Source organism: Pipistrellus kuhlii, unplaced genomic scaffold, assembly GCF_014108245.1.
Source record: "Pipistrellus kuhlii isolate mPipKuh1 unplaced genomic scaffold, mPipKuh1.p scaffold_m20_p_21, whole genome shotgun sequence".
NCBI classification, from domain to species: Eukaryota; Metazoa; Chordata; class Mammalia; order Chiroptera; family Vespertilionidae; genus Pipistrellus; species Pipistrellus kuhlii.
Window position 1 is genome coordinate 10,579,026 of NW_023425520.1, and position 24,968 is coordinate 10,603,993.

A 24,968-nucleotide genomic window follows, 5' to 3' on the forward strand; every position below is an offset into this window, starting at 1 on the left:
AGCCTCCCCGCTCTCTCCAGGCTGAGTTCAGGAGTTGGACAAGGGGGGCTCCACGGATGTATTTCTAAACGCTAAGTATGTGGAGGCGATGCCCACCCCAGGGCGCTTTAATTCCCTCCCTGATCAAACATCCTTTGTTCATTGGCTAGAAAAACGGAAAAGAACAAAGAATCAGAAAAAAAAAAAACATAATCCCCTGGCTAAGTGGCAGCTACTTTTATCATATGGTATATATATTTCTTAAGCATTTTTAGCACAGATTTTTTTAATTAAGTGGTGAGAAAATACTGTATAGCTTATTTTATTTTATGTTGGTTTTATAAGAATGTTCTCAAATTATTAACAGCTTTTGTAAACATTTCAGTCATTACATTTTTCTGCTATATGCTCCATTTTAATTTATTAAACTATTTCTTTAATGTTCAAGCTATTTCTGAGTCTAGTATCCATAAATCTTCCCCCAACCCCCCATTATGTGGTATGTTGTCACTTTTATAAAACAAGAAAATTGGGAGAGGGCAGAGATGGTTAGAGGCAGGAGTGGGACTTTTATTATATGTATTTTTATATCTTTGGAATTTTGTGAATGTGAATGTATTACCTATTCAAAGCAAGGAAATAAAATAAATATATGACCAGACCAGCCCTGGCTGGTGTGGTGCAGTGATTAGAGCATCAGCCTGCCCACTGAAGAGTAGCAGGTTCGATTCCTGGTCAAGGGCACATATATGGGTTGCAGGTTCAATCCCAACCCCAGTCAGGGCACTTGTGTCTCTCACATCACCATTTCTCTCTCTCTCTCTCTCCTCTCTCTCTCTTCTCTCTCTCTCTCTCTCTCTCTCTCTCTCTCTTTCTCTCTCTCTCTCTCTCTCCCTCCCTCCCTCCCTCCCTTCCTCTCTCTCACCCCTCCTACCTTCCACTCTGAAAATCAGTGGAAAAAATATCCTCAGGTGAAGATTAACCAAAGATAGATAGATAGGAAGGAAAGGAAGGAAGGAAAGAGAAAGAGAAAGAAGGAAGGAAGGAAGGAAGGAAGGAAGGAAAGAGAAAGAAAGAAAGAAAGAAAGAAAGAAAGAAAGAAAGAAAGAAAGAAAGAAAGAAAGAAAGAAAGAAAGAAAATATCTGGTATGTGAAAATAAATTTTTGGTTGTGAAGGTGCTAAATGTTAGATTTTACTTGACCAGTAAGTTTCATTTTGATGTTAAGCGATATAAAAATCTTTCTTAATCAGCTTTCAGCTGCAACAGACCGGATTTTTTCACTTCAAGAAGAACAGCAACAATTAAGAGAACAAAATGAATTAATTCGTGAAAGAAGTGAGAAGAGCGTAGAGGTGAGAACTTGACCTGACAGTTGGCATGTCTCCTGCGGACAGACGTGTCCATCACAGATCTCAAGCTCAAAGAAAGTGCCTCCTGCCCGGGGCCTCTTGAACCCCCTGGACTTCCCGGGCACCTGCTCCCTCCCCCTGGGCCTGTGCACACAGCGTCCTGTTCACTCTTCTTCGTGCTTACCCCGCCGGGGCCTCCGTGATGCCATCCCCAGTGCCATCCCCAGCGCCCATCAGTTGGCTTGGGCCCTCCTCCGTGTCCCACACTCTTTGGCCTCCCTCCTCTGGAGAATCTGTTGTTTTGTAGAATTGCTGGCTTGCTCACCTGATAATTTGAAGGTAGAGATCATATCTGATTCTTCTCAGAATTCATCCAGTGCTAAAAACTCACTCAATAAACACAGAATGGTGAGTGAATGGTGCCTTCCCCACTAGGAATGATTGTTCTGTGTTAAGAAAAGCAAATTTCACCCTAGCTGGTGTCGCTCAGTGGATAGAGCATTGCCTGTGGACCAACGGGTCCTAGGTTTGATTTTAGTCAAGGGCACACACCTTGGTTGCAGGCACCTCCTTGGCCCTGGCCCTAATTGGGACACATGCAGGAGGTAACCAATTAATGTGTTTCTCTCACATGGATGTTTTTCTGTCTTTCCCTCTCCCACTCTCTCTCAAAAAAATAATGGAAACATATTTTCAAATGCGGATTAACAAAAAGAAATAAAGAAAAGTAAACTTGTTTTCTGAACCTAAATTTTCTTTTCTAAAAGTGTATTGACTTGCCCTTGCTGGTGTGGCTCAGTGGATAGAGCATCAGCCTACATTAAGGATCCCAGGTTCAATTCCAGTCAAGGGCACATGCCTGGGTTTCGGGCTCATTCCCCAGTGTGGGGCGTGCAGGAGGCAGCCAATCAATGATTCTCTCTCATCATTGATGTTCCTATCTATCCCTCCCTTTCCCTTCCTCTCTGAAATCAATAAAAATATATATTTTTAAAAGTTTTAAAAAATGGCCAAAACCGGTTTGGCTCAGTGGATAGAGCGTCAGCCTGCAGACTGAAAGGTCCCAGGTTCGATTCCGGTCAAGGGCATGTACCTTGGTTGCAAGCACGTCTCCAGTGGGGGATGTGCAGGAGGTAGCTGATCAATGATTCTCTCTCATGGATGTTTCTAACTCACTATTCCTCTCTCTTCCTCTCTGTAAAAAAATCAATAAAAATATATTTTAAAAAAAAGTTTTAAAAAATGTATTGTTCTCATCCTCAAGTTCAAAGATACTTCAAATTAGCTTTAAAATTTTAACCTTTCTTCATTATACTTAATAGAAATTGTGCTACATTTGTTTAAATTATGGTGCATTTTTAAATACTGTGTAGTGGCTTACTCTTCCCATAAAGCCTATTCTCCCGGTGCTCTTATTGGATACAGATAACAAAACAGGACACAAAAGTTGAGCTGGAGACTTACAAGCAAACTCGGCAGGGTCTGGACAAAATGTACAGTGACGTGTGGAAGCAGCTGAAGGAGGAGAAGAAGGTGCATTTGGTGAGTGTGCGATCCTGGTGTCCTCAGAAAGGTTCCCCAAAGCCCTGCCGTGGTTTCCTCGCACTTCCCGCAGCGCTCCCCGCGCGGCCCCCCACGGCCCGCGGCGCTCCCCCCCGCGGCCCGCAGCGCTCCCCCCGCGGCCCCACACGGCCCGCGGCGCTCCCCCCGCGGCCCCACACGGCCCGCGGCGCTCCCCCCGCGGCACCCCACGGCCCGCGGCGCTCCCCCCGCGGCACCCCACGGCCCGCGGCGCTCCCCCCGAGGCACCCCACGGCCCGCGGCGCTCACCCCGCGGCCCCCCACGGCCCGCAGGCCTCCCTTTCAGAGAATAAAGGCCATGTCTACCTCTCGGTCTGCACTGTCACAGTTTTCGTCTTACAAACCTTTTCCATGGATTGCCATGAAATTAGCTGCGTGGTTTCTTTGACCATACAGTTCCCTCAGTCAGAGCTTTGGTTTGTTCATTTCCATCCTTTCTATGAGTCAGTGCCCTGTGTTTTTATTTGTTATTTTTATTTATTTGTTTGTTTATTTATTTATTTATTTATTTTAGAGAAAGAGAGACATTGACTTGTTGTTCCACTTATTTGTGCTGTCATTGGTTGATTCTTATATGTCCCCTGACCAGGGATTGAACTGCAATGTTGGCATATCGAGACATTGCTCTAACCTACTGAGCCACCCGGTCAGGGCCTCGTGTTTTTTATTAAATACAGTTCTTGCACCTGCCTCTTTGCATGGATGTGGAGAACATGTGTCCTGAGTTACCCAGGACAGAACCATTTCAAAATGATTTCACCTTTGTTGCCGTAAACCAGTAAATCGTTTCAGAAGTTCTAACATTGCAACATCAAACTGCTTCAGCACTGAAATACAAGACTCGTTCTTTCGGACCATATATTTTGATCTTGCGGTTTGAAGAACATGCTTGCAAGAACTCCAGACTCATATGCCACCTACCAGCTTTCCGTTGACTTAATGCAAAGCCAGTTTTCATTGTAAAATAAGAAAAGGGGGAAAACATCATCTAGCTATATTCCAGACAGACTTTTCAAAAATCTCCCTAACCTATTCTGGCTTTCAGCTTATATTTTGCATATTGCCCCAGACAGCCTCTGTTAAATTTATTTTTTTGTTCTACTTGAGTAGCATTGTCCTTGTTCCCATCCTTTTAAGGAACTAGAAAAAGAACTGGAATTACAAATTGGGATGAAAACTGAAATGGAAATTGCAATGAAGCTACTGGAAAAGGACACCCATGAGAAGCAGGACACACTTGTTGCCCTCCGCCAGCAGCTGGAAGAAGTCAAAGCGATCAACTTGCAGATGTTCCACAAAGTTCAGGTGGGAGCTGGCTCTGTCCCCATCCCGGCCTGGGCTCCTGTTGCTGCCTCCGTCCTCACATCCATTCTGCGAAGGGAGAGAATCGGCACATCTGTGAGGTCCCAGTGCCCTAGGCCTGTTACGTGTCCCCGAGTTTGTTACTGAGTCTCCCAGCAAACTCCTAGAAAAGCTTATAAAATGGGAAAAGGTCAATGACAGGACTGAGCTGAGTGGGTAAACCACGTGCCCCTGGGCACGGCTTTGCCTGTGGTGCCCTCACTGTCTCCCTGCCGCCCGTTCCCTCTGCTTCAGAGGGCGAGTGCTTGAGAAGTGGTTTAAAGATAGAAGTTTGTGTGGTCTTTTCAAGTCTGCAGGCCACACAGCGAGCAGTCTGCTGCTCGCCTCGCCTGTCATTTCAGCGTGGTGAAGGGAGCCAGCCCGGGGAGAACCCGTCAGGGCAGGGTCTGGAAGCTGCCATTCTGTGTTCTTCTCAAAACTTTGCTTTTTGAAGTTCTGTTTCCTGTTTTATTACCAAAACAGTCCCACTCCATCCACTTCCTTTTCCAGGGGTGTGGGTTCAGTTTCACTGTCAAAGACAGTGTAAGAGCAGGCAGTACAAATAAACTGTTATTTTGTCCTGTCTCTTTAAAACGATCACCTCATTCTATCTAATAAAGAGGGAATATGCAAATTGACCATCACACCGTAACAAAGTGGCTGCACCCACAGCCGAGGCAGGGATCCCGAAACACAAGATGACTGCACCCACACGGAGGCCAAGTTCCCTTAATCAGCCTTAACGAGCAATCAGCAGGGACCTGAGGCTGCATGGCACTGGGCCGGGCCGGGCCAGCAACCTAAGGCCACGCCCCCCCCACCCAGCAGGGCTTGACGGGTGGGGCCGGCCAGGGCTGGTTCTCTCACGATTTTGAGGTGCACATGGGTGGGTGAGGACTTGGCTCTGGTTCCTGTGGCACGCCCCAGACTGTCAGGAGGGAGATTTTTATATACATTTTACTTATTTTCTTTCATCTCTGACACTTCCATTATAGAGAAAGGGCAAAGAGCAATATTAGAATATTTCCTCTAATTAATTCCCTTTTAATGTGCACAAATTTTGTGCACCGGGTCATTATAATAGCAATAGTGAAAACCAAAGTAAGAAGAGAAAAGAAAAACAATTTCACCTTCCTAACAAATTATCTGTTTTAATGTTTTCATGTTTTTATTTGGTTTGGGTGAGTAGGTAGACATAATGTGACATGTATCTTAGAGGAAACTAAACCACTGTAAAAACTTGGCAGACCCTAAAGTAGAGTGGCTTAAAAATACGGAAGCCTGTATCTTAGTTAGTTATTTCCGACCCGCTTTGTTCGCAGTCATCAGGGCCCCCGGCTGATGGCAGCTCCCGCCCTCACGGCCACTCTGGATGCCACCATTCTGGCCGGTGGAAGGTGGGGGAGAAAAGCAGAAGGTCAGCACTGGGGTTCTTCTCTCAAGCAGGAGGCATAACCGGCAGCCATCCTTCCTGCAAGTCCGCAGGAAAGGGCAGCTCATATGGCTGCTCGGCCGCAGGGGCGCCTGCGACTGTCCTTCCTCTGCCACACGTCACAGGAAGAGAGGGCAGGTGCTTGGCAGACATAGTTGTTCCCACCCCACAGGCCACCCAGTCCCTGCATCCTCAAAGTCCGCAGCCCCTGGCGGTGGCAGCACTCCATCGAGGGCGTACCTGCACAGAAGGCCTGCTCTTTCTCACCTTAACCCGTCCCACCAGCACCCCAGGGCAGAGCGGGGACAGACGACAGAGAAAGGCCTGTCTGGGGAGGGGAAACAATGAGTGGCCGGCGGCAGTCATACGTCTTCTGGGGAGGAATTGCGAAGGATGTCCCGGGGCAGGGGCACCATTTCTTAGCATGTCTGCCGCCCGCTTCTGCCTTCTAAAGCATTTGCCAGCCTCCTGCATGGCTCCTGAGAAGTCCACCATATGTAGCTCTTAGGGAGCATGGCCTCCCTGGCAACTACCCAGCTTTACTGGCCAGCTGCATGTGGTCCCCGTGTGCCCACCGGGAGGTGGTGCTAGGGATCTGTTACAGAGACTTTCCAGTCTGACTCGTGCCCCTGATCTGTTTATTTCCACTCAGCCTGTGTGTCAGTGGCCAGTTTGTTGTTTTATTTGTTAAAGGCTGTTCTTCGTTAGTGGCCAGTCATCTGAAACAGCTGATTGAGCTGTGAAGACATCCCCCTCCCTGATCTTCCTGCGGAAGGTCCCGGCCGCTGCTGCTTAGGCTTCTGTCTTCGCTCACTTGGGTCAGGGTCAGGAGCAGCTGCTTTTCTTTCTTTTCTTTCTTTTTTCTTTTTTTAAAATATATTTATTGATTTTTTTTTTTTTTTTTTTTTTTTTTTTACAGAGAGGAAGGGAGAGAAATAGAGAGTTAGAAATATCAATCAGCTGCCTTCTGCACACCTCCTAGTGGGGTTGTGCCCGCAACCAAGGTACATGCCCTTGACCAGAATCGAACCTGGGACCTTGCAGTCTGCAGGCCACTGCTCTATCCACTGAGCCAAACTAGTTAGGGCAGCAGCTGCTTTTCTAACCCTAGGGCCCAACGTTTGGCCCCCGTTTCCACCCTCTCTCTGCAAACACCTTGCTGACAGTGCCTGTTCAGACCTGCCACACATCCCAGCATCCCCGCTCTTGCAGCCACCGCATGGCTGGCAGCGATTCGTGTTCCAAGTATGGACAACTGGCAGTTATAGTAACTTCCGTATTAACAAGGGTCACCAGCTTTCCAGCTTGGGCACCTGTTTGACCGCACCACGCCCCTGACAGCTGGGTCAGTGTTGCAGCACAGGCACATCCTCTGGGCCTGTTTCCACGTCTGCCCTGCCCTCTGTCTGCATGGACCAAGGAATCCACGCTTTCCCTCAGCCTGGGACACACTGATCAGACACCTCTCTTAGGTTCTCAGTTCCTTTTACCACCCCTTCCCTGCTTCCGTCCTCTTTCTTCTCTGCTAACATTCTGAAAGTTTACTTTTGGGGGTTTTTTATCTCTCGAAAGTATTAAAAGGTTTATTTTGAGTACATGAATTTTTTACTTTGTTCTGTTCTGCTTGCTCATTTATTTTGTTTTTTAGGTTCAATTTTTTTAAATTATATAAATTTTTATTATTTTAGAGCACATGTGTCAAACACAAGGCCCGCGGGCCAAATCCGTCCCGCCAGGCCTTGCAATGTGGCCCGCACCGCGCTGTCATCACTGCACTCCGCTGCGTTTCCATCACTATGACAGTTTATGACTGTTCAGTAAACCATTCGGCCCGCGATTTAGGGTGGATTTTAGAATTTGGCCCCTTCTCTGATTGAGTTCGACACCCCTATCTTAGAGACAGAAGAAAGGGGAAGAGAGAGAGAGGGAGGGAGGGAGGGAGGGAGGGAGAGAGAGAGAGAGAGAGAGAGAGAGAGAGGGGGGGGGGGGGGAGGTTGTTTACCACTTATTTATGTATTCACTGTTTGATTCTTGTATATAATCTGACCAGGGATCAAACCTGCATCCTTGACATATCAGGACAACATTCTAACCAACTGAGCTACCCAGCCAGGGGTAGATTAAATTGTTGATAGATATTTTGTGGCAATCCCTCTTGGCCTGTAAAGTTTCTGTTGTGAAATCAGCTGACAACCTTATGGGAGTTTCTTTGTAGATAACAGATTGCTTTTCTCTTTCTGCCTTTAAGATTCTCTCTTTGTCTTTAGTTTTTGGTATTTTAATTATGATGTGTCTGGGCATGGGCCTGTTTAGGATTCTCTATGCCTCCTGAACTCACGTGACTTTTTCCTTCACCAGGTTAGGGAAGTTTTCTGCCATTATTTCTTCAAATACGATTTCTGTCCCTTGCTCACTTTCTTCACCTTCTGGTATTCCTATGATGCAGATATTTTACATTTCATGGTCCCACAGCTCCCTTAAGCTGTCCTGTTCCTTTGTTTGTTTTGTTTTGTTTTTTCTTTTTGATTCTCTGAGTGATTTTTAATCAGCTTAACAATAACCCACAACCTTCGGACCAACTTCTGAGTGATTTTTAAATACTGTCTTCTAATTCACTGATCTGATCCTTGGCTTTCTCTATAATCTGCTGTTTATTGTTGATGATTTGTTCTTTATTTCTGTTAGTCATTCTTCATTTCTGACTGGTCATTTTTCTTAGTTTCTCCAACTTTGCTCATCCTTATAATCATTACTCTGAACTATATATCTGATAAGTTGCTTATCTCCATTTCATTTAGCTTTTCTCCTCAAGAATTCTCTTGTTCTTTTATTCAGGGCTTTTTTTGTCTTCCCATTTTTGCTGCCTAATTGGGTTTGTTTCTATGTATTAGGTAGATCTGCTATGACTCCCAGTCTTATTGAAGGGTCCCTGGTGCAAGCCAATATCATATGCTGTTTGTGACCGTCCTTTAGTGCCCTGTTACAAGCTATCAATGATCCACAGCTGTGGTTCCCTCTGCTGGGACTGGGTGTGTTTGGAAAGGATCAAGATGTGCACCAAGGTCTGCTTTCCTAGCTCCAGGTCCAGAAGCAGGTCAGTCAAAGACTCTAAGAACCCAGAGCTCCAGTTCTGCCTGCAGGCTGTTATTCTCAGTCTCCCAATGAGCCTCAGCAAGGCATAGACTCCACAGGGGTTTTGATTTTCATTTCCCTTATGACTAGTGATGCTGAGCATATCTTCATATGTCTGTTTCCCATTTGTATGTATTCTTTGGGAAAATGTCCATTTATGTCTTCTGCCCTTTTTTTTTTTTTTTTGCCAATTTTTAATCAGATTGTTGTTGTTGAGTTGTGTGAATTCTTTATACATTTTGGATATTAGCCTCTTATCATTTGCAAATATCTTCTCCCATTCTGTTGGATGCCTCAAACAAACTAACAAAACAAACAAAACATACAACAGAATGGTGGTTACCAGAGCGAGGGAGAGGTGAGGGTGGGGGGGCAAAGAGGGTAAAGGCGGTTGAGTAGATGCTGACAGAAGGAAACTCGACTTGGTGGGGAGCATGCAATAGAGTATACAGATGTTGAATTATAATCTTGTACACATGAAAGTTACATAGTTATTAATCACTCATCCCAATACATTTAATTTTTAAATGTTAAAAATTACAAGTGCTGCTTTAACTGTGGCTCTCAAGTTTTGACAAAGATATTTATTTCACCCTAAGTGTGTTTTCACATTTTAACATCTCTGGAATTGAGATTGCATCTTATAGTCAACAGCATGACAGGTTTCAAGTAGTGGCGTTTTTCCTCTTGGTGTCGGAAAAGTTAGGGTGCCCTTATGCTCAATGGCATCTTCAATGCAGCAACATACTGTACTGTGTTTTCACTGTCTTCTACCGCTAAGTATTTCATAATTTCTCTTCTATGCATTTTTTTTAAATATATTTTATTGATTTTTTACAGAGAGGAAGGGAGAGAGATAGAGAGCTAGAAACATCAATGAGAGAGAAACATTGACCAGCTGCCTCTTGCACACCCCCCACCGGGGATGTGCCCACAACCAACGTACATGCCCTTGACTGGAATCGAACCTGGGACCTTTCAGTCCGCAGACCGACGCTCTATCCACTGAGCCAAACCGGTTTCGGCCCTTCTATGCATTTTCTTAAGCTCATTTTTAGTAATATGAAACTATTAAATAGTTTCCTGATTTGAGGTGTTTTTAGTTATTTTATTTTAGTCTGATTTTATTACATTAAGATCAGAGAATAGTTTTTATATTATTTCCTAAGAATTTATTAGGACTTTTTCTGTCCTCAGCCTTTCTGTGTCCTTTTATTTTAAGAATGTCTCTTGTAGAAACACAGTGCTTTCTTCCCCCCCCCCCCGTCCCGCAGCATCTGCCATAGTTCAATGCCTGGGCTCAGAAAGTCACGCTTGAGTAACATTTCCAGGGCTCTGGGGAAGAGCAGCAGTGAGTGAAAAGCTCTTGCAAGTGCTATGACGGTACCAAGTGAATGAATAGCCACACCCTGCTGCTGAACTCGGGCTGCAGGAGCGGCGTCTGACCCCATCCTTGCTTTTGTAGGATACAGAGAGCAGTTTACAGCAAAAGGACGAAGTCATCGCATCTTTTGAAGAAAAAATCAGTCAAATCATGTCCAGCATGAAGCAGATGGAAGAAAGGTAATCCTTCCCTGGGAGCTACTCCCTGGGATGTGGGGGCATTCTCCGAGCCTGAGGACTGACTCGGAGTCTCTCCCAGAAGAGCAGACAGGTTGGCTGGCTGCCCTCCAGCCCGGGGCCTGTATTCACTCCAGTCCTCACAGGGCAGCAGGGCTTTCCAGGGGGCCGATATCATTGTCATATTTAGACATCAGGTCAGGAGTGGATCAGAATAGAATCTGTAAATAGACCCACAAATATGGGCCACTGGTTTTTTACAAAAGTGCAAAGGCATTTAAATGAAGACAGGATTGTCTTTTCAGTAAATGATGTTGGAACAATTAAACACCACTAAGCAAAAAATAAAATAAAATAGCCTTGCCGAGACCGGTTTGGCTTACTGGGTAGAGCATCGGCCTGCGGACTGAAAGGTCCCAGGTTTGATTCCGGTCAAGGGCATGTACCTTGGTTGCAGGCACATCCCCAGTAGAGGATGTGCAGGAAGCAACTGGTCGATATTTTTCTCTCATCGATGTTTCTAGGTCTCTATCCCTCTCCCTTCCTTTATATAAAAAAATCAATAAGTTATATATTTTAAAAAATAACCTCAATCTATATCTCACACCTTTATATAAAAATTAACCCAAAATAGATCATAAATCTAAATAGAAAATTTTAAACTATACAACTTTTAGAATACATACAAAGTCTTTGTGACCTTGGGTTGTACAAAGAGATCTTAGACATGATATAAAAGCATGATCCATGAGAGGAAAACTTGACAAGTTGTACTTTATCATAATTTAAAACCTTTATTCTGTTAAAGATACAGTTAAGAGAATAAAGCCCTAGCCAGTTTGGCTAATTGGATAAAGCTTCGGCCTGTAGACCAAAGGGTCCTGGGTTCAATTCTGGTCTAGGGCACATATCTCAGCTGCAGGCTCCTCTTTGGCCCTGGTCTGAGTGTATGCAGGAGGCACCAAACAATGTGTTTCTCTCATATCATAGTTTCTCTCTGTCTTTTCCCTCTCTCTCACTCTCTCTAAAAATCAATGGAAAAATATCTTCTGATTGAGAATTTAAAAAATAATAATAATAAACAAGTTGTAGATTGGGAGAAAATGTGTAAATCACATACAAGATGGGGCAAAAGTAGATTTACAGTTGTTCATATGGAAAAATAATACAATAATAAAATATAAGAATAAACTATGTTTCATGTCTTCACAACTGTAAGCCTACTTTTGCCTTCCCCTGTACCTGACAAAAGATTTGTATCCAGTATATAAAAACTTTCAAACTCGGCAAACAATCCCAGTTAAAAATGAAAAAACAGCCGAAACTGGTTTGGCTCAGTGGGTAGAGCGTCGATCTGCGGACTGAAGGGTCCCTGGTTCGATCCGGTCAAGGGCATGTACCTTGGTTGCGGGCACATCCCCAGTAGGGGGTGTGCAAGAGGCAGCTGATGGATGATTCTCATTGATGTTTCTAACTTTCTATCCCTCTTCCTCTCTCTCTGTAAAAAATCAATAAATTTTTAAAAAAATAAAAATAAATGAAAAACCACTTGGACAGAACTTCCCAGAGTCGTATAGATGGCAAAGGAGCAGTTAGGAAGAGCATGTTAAAACCATGCTGAGAGGCTGCTACACTCAGTTGAATGTTTTTCTAATAACAACACCCAGTATTTGGTGAGGCTGTGGAACTACTAGAACACGCGTGTATTGCTGGTGGGAATGCAAAATGGTACAGCCACTTTGGAAAAAGCTTCTTACAATAGAGCTGAGCAGCCCTAGCCAGTTTGGCTCAGTGAATAGAGTGTCAGCCTGCAGACTAAAGGGCCCCAGGTTTGAATCACATGCCTGGGTTGTAGGCTCAATCCCCTGTAGGGGGGGCATGCAGGAGGCAGCCAATCATCATTGATATTTCTATCTCCCTCTCCCTTTCTCTTTGAAATAAATAAAAATATTTTTTTAAATAATAGTAATAAAGCTGAACATACTCTTTTTAAAAAGATATATTTTATTGATTTTTTACAGAGGAAGGGAGAGGGATAGAGAGTTAGAAACATCTATGAGAGAGGAACATCGATCAGCTGCCTCCTGCACACTCCCTACTGGGGATGTGCCTGCAACTAAGGTACATGCCCTTGACCGGAATTGAACCTGGGACCCTTCAGTCCATAGGCCGACACTCTGTCCACTGAGCCAAAACAGGGTAGGACTGACCATACTCTTAATATTACCCAAAAGTACCAATTTTGGCTCTTTGCCCAAGAGAATAAAAACTTATGTTCATACAAAAGCCTTTACACAAATGTATAGCAGCTCTATTCATAATGCCAAAAACTGGAAGCAACCCAGCTGTCTCTCATGGAGGAATGGATAACTAAACTACTCAGCCATAGAAACATGGACCGGTCTCAAAATACTGTGCTGAGAGAAAGAAACTAGTCTCAGGGGGGATCTACACTAATAAAAGAGAAATATGCAAATCGACCTTCCTTCATGACACCCATCAGCCAATCAGGAGTGAGTATGCAAATTGGCCCGACAAATATGGCAGGTTAATTTGCATACACAGGCACCAAGCAACCAGGGGTGGAATGCTTACGTCATCACCATGGCAACATTGCAGGCATTCCACACTGACCCAGCTACTCCGGGCCTCTGGGCAGGGTGGGAAGGCAGAAAGGCAGCTCCAGCCTGAGCGAAGGCAGTGCCGGCAGCCAGGGGAAGGAAGGCCCATTCTTGCACGAATCTTTGTGCATCGGGCCTCTAGTGTGAATAATTCCATTTCTAGGATGTTATCAAAAGGCAAAGCCATGGGATCAGAGTTGCCAGGGGTCAGAGGTGGGAAGGGGGATTACAGGGGATCCCACAAGAGAGTTTTCTTGTGTGGTGGGTGGACTGCTCTGTTTCCTGGTGGCCATGGTGATTACAGTCTTGAAACTTGCGTGCTAAAACTCATGGAACTGGACACACACACAAGTCAATTTTACTGTCTATTAAAAATGAAGGAAAAATGCCGCAAGAATATGAAAAATTGCTACGTTGAATCGGAGCTTCGATCCTTTCCTTAAAAAGCTGTGTCCTTTTGGTGCAGGTTACAGCACTCGGAAAGGGCGCGGCAGGGCGCCGAGGAGCGGGGCCGCCAGCTGCAGCGGGAGCTGGGCGGCAGGAGCGGCGTGCTGCAGGAGCAGCTCTCCCAGCTGCAGGGCCAGTGGTAGGTGCCGCGGCCAGCCGGCAGGGCAGGTGGCTCCTGGCAAGGCAGACAGTACCCTGCAAAGCTGGAATGGGGGTGAGGGCAGGTGTGCTGAGAAGTGCAAAGGCCGATGAGGAGAGCAGAAACGTATTCCCCATTTCACAAATGAGGAAACGGCCCACAAGGTTCAGCACCCTCACGGGGCACACACCCCACCCGACCCTCAGGATCCTCCGTCGTGAGGATCCATGTCGCCCTCGCCCCTCTGGTCTCCATCTCCGTGGAGGGCTCTGCTGTGTGCTCCTGAGCGTGTCCGAGCCCTTCCCTTCCTCCCCGTACACGCGAGGACCGCCCGGTGCATGCCACGCCTGCTCCCTGCTCCCTGGCCGGTGCTGTGATGTGCAGGCAGCCCTGGGGGAGGAGCTGTGTTTTCATGCTTTGCTGAAGGGTCTAAGGCTCATGAGGCAATTCATTTTCCTGAGAATTCCATTTCCTGTGTGGTGTTTGGGTTGGATTGTAGATTTACCATGAAAACCCCCCCGGAGACTAACTCACATTCATTTTGGAAAAATAGCTCAAGTCTTGAGAAAGAATTGAAATCAGAAAAGGAGCAAAGGCAAGCTCTTCAACGCGAGTTGCAGTGTGAGAAGGACACCTCGTCTCTCCTCCGGGCGGAGCTGCAGCAAGTGGACGGGCTGAAAAGGGTGAGTGCCACTGTCCTGGGCAGAGAACATGCCTGGGTTGTAGGCTCAATCCCCAGTGGAGGGCATGCAGAGGCAGCCGATCAATCATTCTCTCTCATCATTGATGTTCCTCTCTCTGCTCCCTTCCTCTCTGAAGTCAATAAAGAAATGTTTGTTTTTTTAAACACACAAAAAATTTGTCAGCAAGTGCCAGCCCACACCGTCACTGAGGAGGGCCTGCGCTCTGCCAGGGAGGAGTGCTGCCTCCCAAGGACTGGGGCCTACGTCTGTCCTGGGAGTCATCTCCTTCCTCTGAAGGGGGGCCTGGACCCTCGGTGCAGCTCCAGCGCAGGGACGTCTGGCTGGCCCGGACCTCCCTGTCACTGGGTAGCCCAGTCTTCCCCTGCCGTGAAGTTACCACGTCTCCCCAGAAAGCGGGGGCCTGGCTGTTCTGGTCAGAGCTGCCATCTGAGGACCTGGGCACATCCCTGGCTTCGCCGGGTGGGGCTGGTGCCAGGCGCAGGGGCTGCGAGCCACAAGCAGCCTGCCCACACCTGCCCTCGGGAGGAGGGTCCTGGGGCTGGGGCAGCCTGCAGACCCGGATTTTATTGTTGTTTTTCTGTTTGTTTGTTTTTTAAATATATTTTATTGATTTTTACAGAGAGGAAGGGAGAGAGAGAGAGAGCTAGAAACGTCAATGAGAGAGAAACATCGACCAGTTGCCCCCTGCACCCCCCCCCACCGGGGATATGCCCGCAACCAAGGTACATGCCCTTGACCGGAATCGAACCCGGGACCCTTCAGTCCACAGACGGACGCTCTACCACTGAGCCAAACCGGCTTCGGCCGTATTTTATTGTTTAACATGGTGATGGGTACCGCTGCACAATTCAAGCGAGCCGAGAAAGGCCCTGTTAATTTCTGTTGGAAAGTGCCTACCACTTGTGAGAGAGCCACCAGGCCAGCAGGGGTCACTCAGGAGGAGAGGTTCCGCAGTAGCCACTCAGGCTCACAGAGGGGCGGAGACAACAGAGGTGGCAAAGGGCTTCAGCGAGCTCTGCTGTCATAGAACACACGTCCATACTCCACTTCAGAACACTGGTGTACGTTTGAATTCCACACCCAGCCTTCCCACACACAAACGAAACGGCGTGTCACATGTCTGGCGTTGCCCACAAGCTCTGGGGGAGTGCCCACCATTCAGGCTTGGGCCCCACGGCGCCCAGGGTCAGCCCTGGACCCACGTTACTTTTCTGAGTCTTGGTTTGGCCCTCATCAGTCCATGTCCTCCGGGTGGAACAGGCCTAAGCCAGCAGGCGGACATCCTTAACGTGGCCAAGGGGGCAGGAGAGGCTCGCAGCAATGAGCACCGCTTCTGGCTAAGCAGAGCTCCTCCTGTGAGAGCACACCGACCACCAAGGGGCAGGGCCTGCTTTGAGCATCTGCCCCCTGGCTGTCAGTGAGCGCATAGCAACTGGTCGTTCCCAGTCCCACTGTTAGGGTCAATTTGCGTATTACCCTTTTATTATAAAGGTTATGTATCAGTATTTTAATAAAAACTCAGACAGGCAAAGCCTTAATTGCCCTGCAAGGGTGACTGCTTTGAATGTACCTGATCCACGCAGCTGCTTCCTGTCCGTCACCGTCCCGCTGCCGAGCTGCTCACCTGCACTGCCCATCCGGAGACGTAGCGAGTGAGAAGTAACCGTGAAGCCACCCTGTCTTAAAGGAGGTTAATGCAAGAGGACTGCCTTTTACTCTGTTTGAAATATCTTTATTGATTCCACAGAGGAAGGAAAAGAAACCTCAATGATGAGAGAATCATTGATCCGCTGCCTCCTGCATGCCCTCTCTGGGGGATTGAGCCTGCAACCTGGGCATGTGCCCTGACTGGAATCCAACTGTGACCTCCTGGTTCATGGATCAGAACTCAACCATTGAGCCATGCTGGCCTGGCTGCCTTTTACTCTTGAAAAACATTCTGGCCCGGCGAAACCAAGATAGCAGCATAGGTATACACCTGTATGTGCTGCCACTCACAACCACACCAAAACTACAACTAAAAGACAAAATGTCTATAACCCAGAAGCACAGGAAAGCTGGCTGAGTAGAAGTTCTACAACCAGAAGGAAAGAGAAAAGAGCATTAAGACCAGATAGGACATGCACAAGTGCTGAAAAGCAGAAGTATGGAGGCACACAAATCAGGCTGGCAACTAGAGACTGGGTGCGCTGTTTTTTTCAATCCAAAGAGAGAGACAAGCTCCCAAGTGCTCTGAACTCCAGTTTCCGGTGAGACTCTGGGGGCCCAGACTCCTGTAGGGGAAAGCTGGACTGTCCGTTATCGGAAAATGAGGGTGGCCTTCTTACAGAAGTGTGTGTAGGAATCATTGGTTATTGCGCTGGGGCGTGGGACGCGAGGACCTGGAAACATGGGGACGCAGAGTCGCAGAGACAGCTGACTGGCAGCCATTGCTGTTTGCCATGGCCTAGTGATTCCGTGAGACCCTGTCCCACCATATTTACAAACCCACCCAAACTGTGTGCAGTGGCTTTTGCATATGAATGGCCTGCCCTTTCACAGCTTAACCTAAAAAACTGGCATTCTGGTCAGACAGCTCTAAAACTTCCAAACCTCAAGCAAAGAGGAGGAACCTGCAGATCTCACTGTTGCTCCTGCTGGGTGGCCTCAGACAGTAGCTCAGCGTTTTTCAACCGCTGTTCCGCGGCACATGTTGCCTGGTGTGCCGTAGGTGCAGACAAGACAAGAATTTTATAATTTTTCACTATTTTGTTTACTTAATATTTCATAATAAAGTAATTATAAAATACTTTCTTTGTGTTTATTTGATTCCTATTCAAGAGAATTACTTTATATATAGTCAATATAGGCACAGAGTTAAATTTTTTAACATTTTCTAATGGTGGTGTGCCTCGTGATTTTTTTCATGAAACAAGTGTGCCTTTGCCCAAAAAAGGTTGAAAAACACTGCAGTAGCTGAACTGCACCCCATTGGAGATCCAGGAGCCAGTACACGTAGTGGTCAGTGTGAGACGACACCAGATTTCAACTCCTCACATCCATAAGTGACACATTCAGGAGACGGACTCAGTGAGCACCAAAGCCCCACTGAAGCAAGTCCTGCCCCATAAGGGTGTTTCCAGCACAGCAGTTCTTCCATTATAGACACAGCGAGTTCTCACAGCCATCTGGCCTGGAGCTCAGTTCCTCCCAGTGTACCAACAGCAATCAAAGCTTAACTACAATAAGACTGTACACTCAGCCCACAAAGGGGTGCACCAAGAGTGTCCATCTCAGGTGATTGAGGAGGCTGAACCACTGGGCCCTAGAGGTCACCTACCACACAAAGCCACTCTATCAACACAGGGAAGCAGCCAAAATGTGGAGACAAAGAAACATGTCACGAATGAAAGAATGGAGGAAAACAAATTACTGGACATAGAGTTCAAAACCACAGTTATAAGGTTACTCAAGAATCTTCTAGAAATCTCTGAGGAACTTAGTGAGAATGAGACCTTAATGAGAATGCCCCCCAAAAAGTGGAAAAGGACCAGTCAGAAATTAAGGATACACTGTCTGAAATAAAGAATATACAGAAATTCAACAGTAGATCAAAGGACCCCAAGAATCAAACCAGATATTTGAAATATGAGGAAACAAAAAATACCCAACCAGAAAAACAAAAACAAAAATCCAAAAGTATGAAGATAATAGGGTAAGGAACCTCTGGGACAACTTTAAGTGTACCAACATCCAAATTATGGGGGTGCCAGAAGAAGAGAGAGCAAAATATTGAAAACCTATTAGAAGAAATAGTGACAAATAATTTCTTTCCCCTACCTGGTGAAAGAAATAGACTTACAAGTTCAGGAAGGACAGAGAACCCCAAACAAAAGGAATCCAAAGAGGACCACACCAAGACACATCATAATTAAAATGCCAAGGGCAAAAGACAAAGAATCTTGAAACAGCAAGAGAAAAACAACTAGTTACCTACAAGGGAGCACCCATACTACTATTAGCTGATTTCTCAACAGAAACTATGCAGGCCAGAAGGGAATGGCAAGAAATATTCAAAGTGATGAACAGCAAGAACCTACAACCAAGATTACTCAACCCAGCAAAGCTATCATTTAGAATTGAAGGTCATATAAAGAGCTTCACAGATAAGAAAAAGCTAAAGGAGTTCATCACCACCAAATCAGGATTATATGAAATGCTGAAGGGTATTCCTTAAGAGGAAGAAGAAAAAGGTAAAGATAAAAATTACGAACAACAAAGTGACAATAAATACATACCTACCATCCAGTGAATCTAAAAATCAAGTGAAAAATCTGATGAACAGAATAATCTGATGTATATACGTAGTAGAATCAGGGGCATAGAAAGGGAGTGGACCGACAATTCTCAGGGGAAGGGGGTGTGAGGGGTGTGGGAAGAGATTGGACAAAAATCTTACACCTAGTGGCCAGGCCTGTAGCAGTAACAGCCAAGTCCAGAGCAACTAGGTGGGGAGTGGCAGTGACCAGACCCGGAGCAGCGACTGCCAGGCTGGGAGCGGCCAGGCCCGGAGCAGCCGGGTTTGGTGTGGCCAGGCCCGGAGCAGTGGCTGCCAGGCTGGGAGTGGCCAGGCTCGGAGCAGCGGCTGCCAGGCTGGGAGCGGCCAGGCCCGGAGCAGCCGGGTCTGGTGCGGCCAGGCCAGGAGCAGCGGCTGACAGGCTGGGAGCAGCCAGGCCCGGAGTGGCCGGGCCCGGAGCAACCGGGCCCAGAGCAGCCGGGTCGGGTGTGGCCAGGTCTGTAGCAGCAACAGCCAAGTCCAGAGCAACTAGGTCGGGAGTGGCAGTGACCAGACCCGGAGCAGCAACTGCCAGGCTGGGAGCGGCCAGGCCCGGAGCAGCCGGGTCTGGTGCGGCCAGGCCCGGAGCAGTGGCTGCCAGGCTGGGAGTGGCCAGGCTCGGAGCAGCGGCTGACAGGCTGGGAGCAGCCAGGCCCGGAACGGCCGGGCCCGGAGCAACCGGGCCCAGAGCAGCCGGGTCGGGTGTGGCCAGGCCTGTAGCAGTAACAGCCAAGTCCAGAGCAACTAGGTGGGGAGTGGCAGTGACCAGACCCGGAGCAGCGACTGCCAGGCTGGGAGCGGCCAGGCCCGGAGCAGCCGGGTTTGGTGCGGCCAGGCCCGGAGCAGTGGCTGCCAGGCTGGGAGTGGCCAGGCCCGGAGCAGCGGCTGCCAGGCTGGGAGCGGCCAGGCCCGGAGCAGCCGGGTCTGGTGCGGCCAGGCCAGGAGCAGCGGCTGACAGGCTGGGAGCAGCCAGGCCCGGAGCAGCGGCTGCCAGGCTGGGAGCGGCCAGGCCCGGAGCAGCCGAGTCGGGTGTGGCCAGGCCTGTAGCAGCAACAGCCAAGTCCAGAGCAACTGGGTCAGGAGCGGCAGTGACCAGACACGGAGCAGCTGGTTGTGGAACAAACCAGAGCAACAGAGGCCAGGCCCGGGTCAGCCTGGCCCAAAACAGCTCGCTCCTCACCTGCCCCTGCCCCACGGCTGCCTCTCAGACATGGCTGGAAACTTTTGCGGGAACTTGAGGGTCTGCTGAATCAAGTGATGAAGGCTTAGATCTGGATGTGTTGAGTTAGTATAGTCCTGGGGTGTTGATCTGTGAGTGCCTTGGGTGGGGCCTGGATGAGGCTGGTTGTCCTATTAGGAAATGTCTTTTGTGTGAAGTGTATCATTGGGCATGTGGAGGTATTATTGATATGAGAAAATGCTAAGTAACAGATTTGCTATCTGAAAAGGAATTTACTATCGGGGAAAGGGAGGGAGGAAGAGACTGAACATAAACTGTGCACCAATGGATGAGGATGAGGGGGCAGAGGTTGGGGTGGGAACCTGGTGGAGGGGGGAAGAAACGAGGAACCTGTGTAATAATATGAACAATAAAGATTGATTAAAAAAAAAAAAAAAAAAAAATCTTACACCTATGGATGAGGACAGTGGCAGGGGGTAAGGCATGGGGGTGCGGTGAGAGGGAACCAGGTGGAGGGGAGCTATGGGGGGAAAGAGGAACATCTGTAATAATCTTAACAATAATATTTATTTTTAAAAAAGAAAAACATTCTGACCTGCTTGTTGCTATGATTACTAAACCTTACAAAAAGGACCTTCAATTCTGTGTCAACCGCCTGGTTTGTTCATTTTAGGAGCTGCGAGCGCTCCAGGACGAGAAGGCAGAGTTACAGAAGGTTTGTGACGAGCAGGAACAAGCCCTCCAGGAAATGGGGCTTCACCTCAGCCAGTAAGACCCTGCTCCCCTCCCTCCCCATGAAGAGTCTGGCCCCAAACGCATTCCTGTTGTCAGAGAGGGAGCCAGCCAGGGCGGCTTGCCAGCTACTCACGGGCGACCCGAGGAGTGAGACCTCCGGGGCATGGGGCCCTCCCGTTCACAGCACGGCATCTGGTCCCCAGGAGTGAGGGGGCTGCCTGCGGCGGGAGCACAGGGGGCCCTGGAGCTGAGGATCCGGCCTGAGGTGTGCGCCTGCCTTCCCGGGCGGTGCTGCAGCGGGCAGACCCTGGGAGTTTGGTCTCCCGTTTGGCTGCGCGGCCCCCGGTGTTCTGTCCTGCCAGGCACTCTGATGGCTCACACTGCCAATCATGCAGCTTGTCCACGTGCCCGTTCCAAACCCAGCTTTGTCCCGTATGAGCAGGACTGTTGGATGCACGTGACAGAAATCCAACACAAGCTGGCGTGAGCAAAGAAAGTCAGAGGCGGTCCCTGCCTCCACTCCGCGGTCCTGCCTGTCGCTCAGGTAGCCTGGCGCCCACGGGGGCAGAATGGCGCCCAGCAGGGTCAGTGAGAACGAGTCCTCCTTCTCCTTCACTTCCAAACCCCGCTGGCTCACTGCCCCCTGGGTCCTCACACAGCTCAGTGACCAGCACAGCCTGGGCTCAGGCCAGTGCTGAATACGGTGGGACCAGAAAGGTCCAGAGCTGGGGACCAACGTGAGAACAAACTGTAAACACCCAGGACACAGACCCAGGTTTCCGTCTGGAAAATGGGGACATTTCGGTGGAGCGGTGCAGTAGGCTGGTCCACGAAGGCAGTAGACAGATGTTACGGCTCCGGGGCTGTGAGGTGAAGATGCCGCCTCCTCGCTGTTCATCTAGACCAGCTCAGGGCTGCCGACCGCCCCTCCACCTGAGGCCCTCCTGCTGCTGCACTGCCCTCTGGCGGCCTCCCTGCCCCTCCCCACCCTGGGGGCTCCTGGGCGGTGGGCAGGGCTGGTGCCCGTCCCTCGCTTGGAGCACAGGGAGCTCTACAGCTGGCGCCTGGGTTGCAGTGGTGGGGAGGGAGGGGGGAGGGAGGAAGGACGGACACCGTGGGCACGGTCCCTTCTCAGGCAGTCAGAGCGGTCAGAACACCTCCTGTTCCAGGGGCTTAGGCCTGAGACGTGGACGGGCCTGGTGTGGAAACAGCCCTGCCCGGGAGCCTGCCCTGCTGCCGCCGGATCGCAGCGGGCGGTGCAGCCCAAGCAGGAGCAGGCCGTGTGCTGTCTCCCTTCCTTCTCCCTGCAGGCCCGCACGGGGGACAGAGAAGGGAAACCCGTCCTGTTTCCCGGGGAAGCAGGGTGGGGGAGCGCTGACTCTGACCCTTAGATAGCTAGCGGGGATGGGGGGGGGGGGGGGCTGCGTTGAGGGGGGAAAGAGGACTCACAGCCATGGACGGCGGAGTCGTGACTGGAGGGCGGAGGAGGTGGGGGGTGGAAGAGAGCATAGAGGACACATGGTGATGGGAAAATGATCACATTTTTTATCATTAAAATAGGGGTTAAGAATCGTTTGTCCTTGCAATTGTGTTAATTTACATTTCAGTGGTGGGTATGGGCGACAGACCAGCAACATCTCACAAAGCTTGTGCAGATAAAGCTGTGGGGGTCAAAAAAAAGGGGGGGCGGAGGCTCAAACCATTCTCTCCACAATGTTTTCTAGTTTAACTGCCAGTTTAGACCACGTCCTATTGTGTGGGAGCTAAGGAATGCCCTTACACTAGCGACAGTGGAGCCAGGACCAGGCCGCCGGCAGCTGTCAGCAGGAGGCCGGACCCTGCAGGGGCGGCGGGCAGGGGGGGGGGCCCGGGGAGGGCGCCTGAAAGAGGAGCCCCCCTCCACGCCGAGCCCGCCACATGCGGGAAGGTCTGCGGAGACCCAGCACGCTGGGCTTTTGAGAGAGAATTCTTAAATGATGGCAGTATTTCAGTCACTTTCAAACCTGGCAGGCTAAACGGTCTGTTTTGGGGCCAGATTCAGCCCACAGGCTCAGCTCAGACCTCGGCATGAAGCCAGGGGATGAGGCAATTCTGGGACGATAAAAAAAAAAGCTGGAAACGTTTTAGAACGACTCATATTATACTCCCAAGTTGTCATTCCACAAATTTGCTCTCTCTCCTTTTTTAAAGGTCAAAGCTGAAGATGGAAGACATCAAGGAAGTCAACAAAGCACTGAAGGTACTGAATTACTCATGTTATTAGCATAACAGCCGCTTCTGTGCCTGTTGGTCAGCTCAGGCTAACACCTTGCATGCTCCTGGTCTTCTACCCAAAAGTCGGTGAGACCGAGGCTAAGTGCTGGCGGTGCTGGTAAGGGGCAGGCCCAGCTAGACCCGGTCTCCTGACCTGTTCCTCTGCCACCAGCCGGAGGGACACAAGCCGAGATGCAGGTGCCTAGTGAAGGAGCGAAAGGCGCAGAGAGAAGCTGGGGTGTTTGTCACAGTGAGAGGGAGGCATCTCCTCCCAGCCGGGCCCACGGAGTTCAGAGCAGAAGGGACAGCCCACCGGTGCTGGTGCCAGCAGGCACAGCTGCTCCAAGCTATCCGCTGGAGCAGAGACCTGATGGCTGGGTCCCCTCCCGGCACACAGGTCAGAGGCAGCCAGGGCCGCAGCCCCTGCCAGCATCTGGACTTGGGACAGCCGTCTCCCCGCTCCTGCAGGGGGAGTCCTTCCTTGTACTGCTGCGCTGCTTGAAGCAGATAGAATCATGCTTCAGGGCCCCTTCCAAAGCCTGTTACCTCCTCCACAGCATGCAGTCTAAGGATGAGGGGGCTTCCCGTGACAGGGTTCACTGCGGTGGGTGGTTTTGTCTGGCTCAGAGGGCCGGCCTTTCTCCCTGCAGCCAGTCCAGGGACCTTTGGGTGCCTCAGCCGGGCTTGGAGTTGCAAGCACTAGACCCTGACTCTCGGGACTCAGAGCCTCTATTGGAAGGTAGTGAGCAGGGGCTGGAGAATCGGCTTGAGGCCCAAGGGGCAGCATGCAGAGGCTGAGAACCAGAGCCACAGGCCAGGCCTGTGCCTGCAGAGGAATGAGGCTATGGACGGGCTGTGGATACTGAGCAGCCAGGACACATCACACCCGTGTGCTTTCCTCCCAGGGCCACACTTGGCTGAAAGACGATGAGGCTACCCACTGTAAGCAGTGCGAGAAGGAGTTCTCCATCTCCCGGAGAAAGGTGTGTGCGCCCGGGCTGGGCTGGGGCCCTGGGCTCCCCCTCTGGTTCTGGGAGGAGCCCTTGGACAAGCCGAGTGCCGTGGACACGTGGTGTGCTGGCCCACTCAGGTGCCCCGGGCAGTCATCGGCTCCCCCGCAGTCCTTCCGGGGATTGGCCGTTTCTTGGGGAGTTGGGCTGCTTGTATACAGAACTGGTCTAAGTGAATGTACCACTGAATTCTTTGTAAGCAACAGAAACTGAATCTGCCGAAACCAAATGCTCTATCCACTAAGCCGCAGTGGCTCAGTGGATAGAGCATCGGCCTGCGGACTGAAAGGTCCGGGTTCGATTCCGGTCAAGGGCATGTGTCTTGATTGCGGGCACATCCCCAGTAGGGTGTGTGCAGGAGGCAGCTGATCGATGTCTCTCTCTCATCGGTTTCTAACTATCTCTCTTCCTCTCTGTAAAAATCAATAAAATATATATTTTAAAAAAAGAAACTAAACCTGCCCATGTTGGTAAAAAAAAGGACCTCTGGGAACGATGGGCAGCGGTCTTGGGACAGGCGTCCAGGTAGGCCCCCAGCTCACAGGGGACCTCTCCGGTGAGCCTGCTTTTCTGCCTGGAAGCCTGCCTCCAGGTCTGAGGACAGGTCCCGGGCCCAGCCTTCGGTCCAGGATTGAGAGGACGTGGTTGGCCGTGTACGCGCATTCTCCGCCGTCCCATTAAAACCCTCTCTGAGGAAAAAAGCAAAACTTACAAAGAACAAGCAGCCGCGCAGACGAGGCTGCCTGAGACCCGCCTGCTTCTCCCGACACCAGTCCAAGGTGCCCCTGCCTGAGGGGCGGGGCCAGGGCAGCAGCGATGTGCAGCCGGGAGGAGCAGAGGCGCACAGGTCCGGGTCTCGGCGTGTGTTGTTCCCGTCCAACGTGTGGCAGCTCAGCGTACAAGGACCCCCCACCCCCCACCCGACGGACCAGTAAAGTAGCCACAAACACGGCCGTCACTGGCCGTAAAACACGTTTAAAGAAAAAGAACCTTAGTCCTACCAGTTCACACCACTCCCCCTTTATGTTCAGGAACATCAATGTAGAAATAAAGGTCTAGAGCAGGGGGGAATGTGGCCACTTGGCCTGGCCCTGCCAGGGCATTAGGGGCGAGTTAATTACACGTTTGACCAAATATAAAACATAGCAGGCTAATTTTTAAGTTGGTAACTTTGTGACCTATAAACTC

The 24,968-nt window shown here is 49.6% G+C and overlaps 1 protein-coding gene across 2 annotated transcripts in view; it reads left to right on the forward strand.

The window, feature by feature from the left end:
- RUFY1 (RUN and FYVE domain containing 1) overlaps window positions 1-24,968 on the forward strand; it is a 62,875-nt gene that overhangs the window by 37,314 nt on the left and 593 nt on the right. Inside the window, exons 9-17 of one of the 2 annotated variants that reach the window (XM_036450360.2) lie at window positions 1,232-1,333; window positions 2,756-2,872; window positions 4,049-4,216; window positions 10,282-10,379; window positions 13,464-13,583; window positions 14,137-14,266; window positions 20,456-20,550; window positions 22,708-22,756; window positions 23,676-23,753. In XM_036450360.2, the coding sequence (XP_036306253.1) occupies window positions 1,232-1,333; window positions 2,756-2,872; window positions 4,049-4,216; window positions 10,282-10,379; window positions 13,464-13,583; window positions 14,137-14,266; window positions 20,456-20,550; window positions 22,708-22,756; window positions 23,676-23,753 (957 nt within the window). The remainder of the gene's footprint in view (window positions 1-1,231; window positions 1,334-2,755; window positions 2,873-4,048; window positions 4,217-10,281; window positions 10,380-13,463; window positions 13,584-14,136; window positions 14,267-20,455; window positions 20,551-22,707; window positions 22,757-23,675; window positions 23,754-24,968) is intronic. The other variant, XM_036450363.2, reaches the window with a different exon arrangement.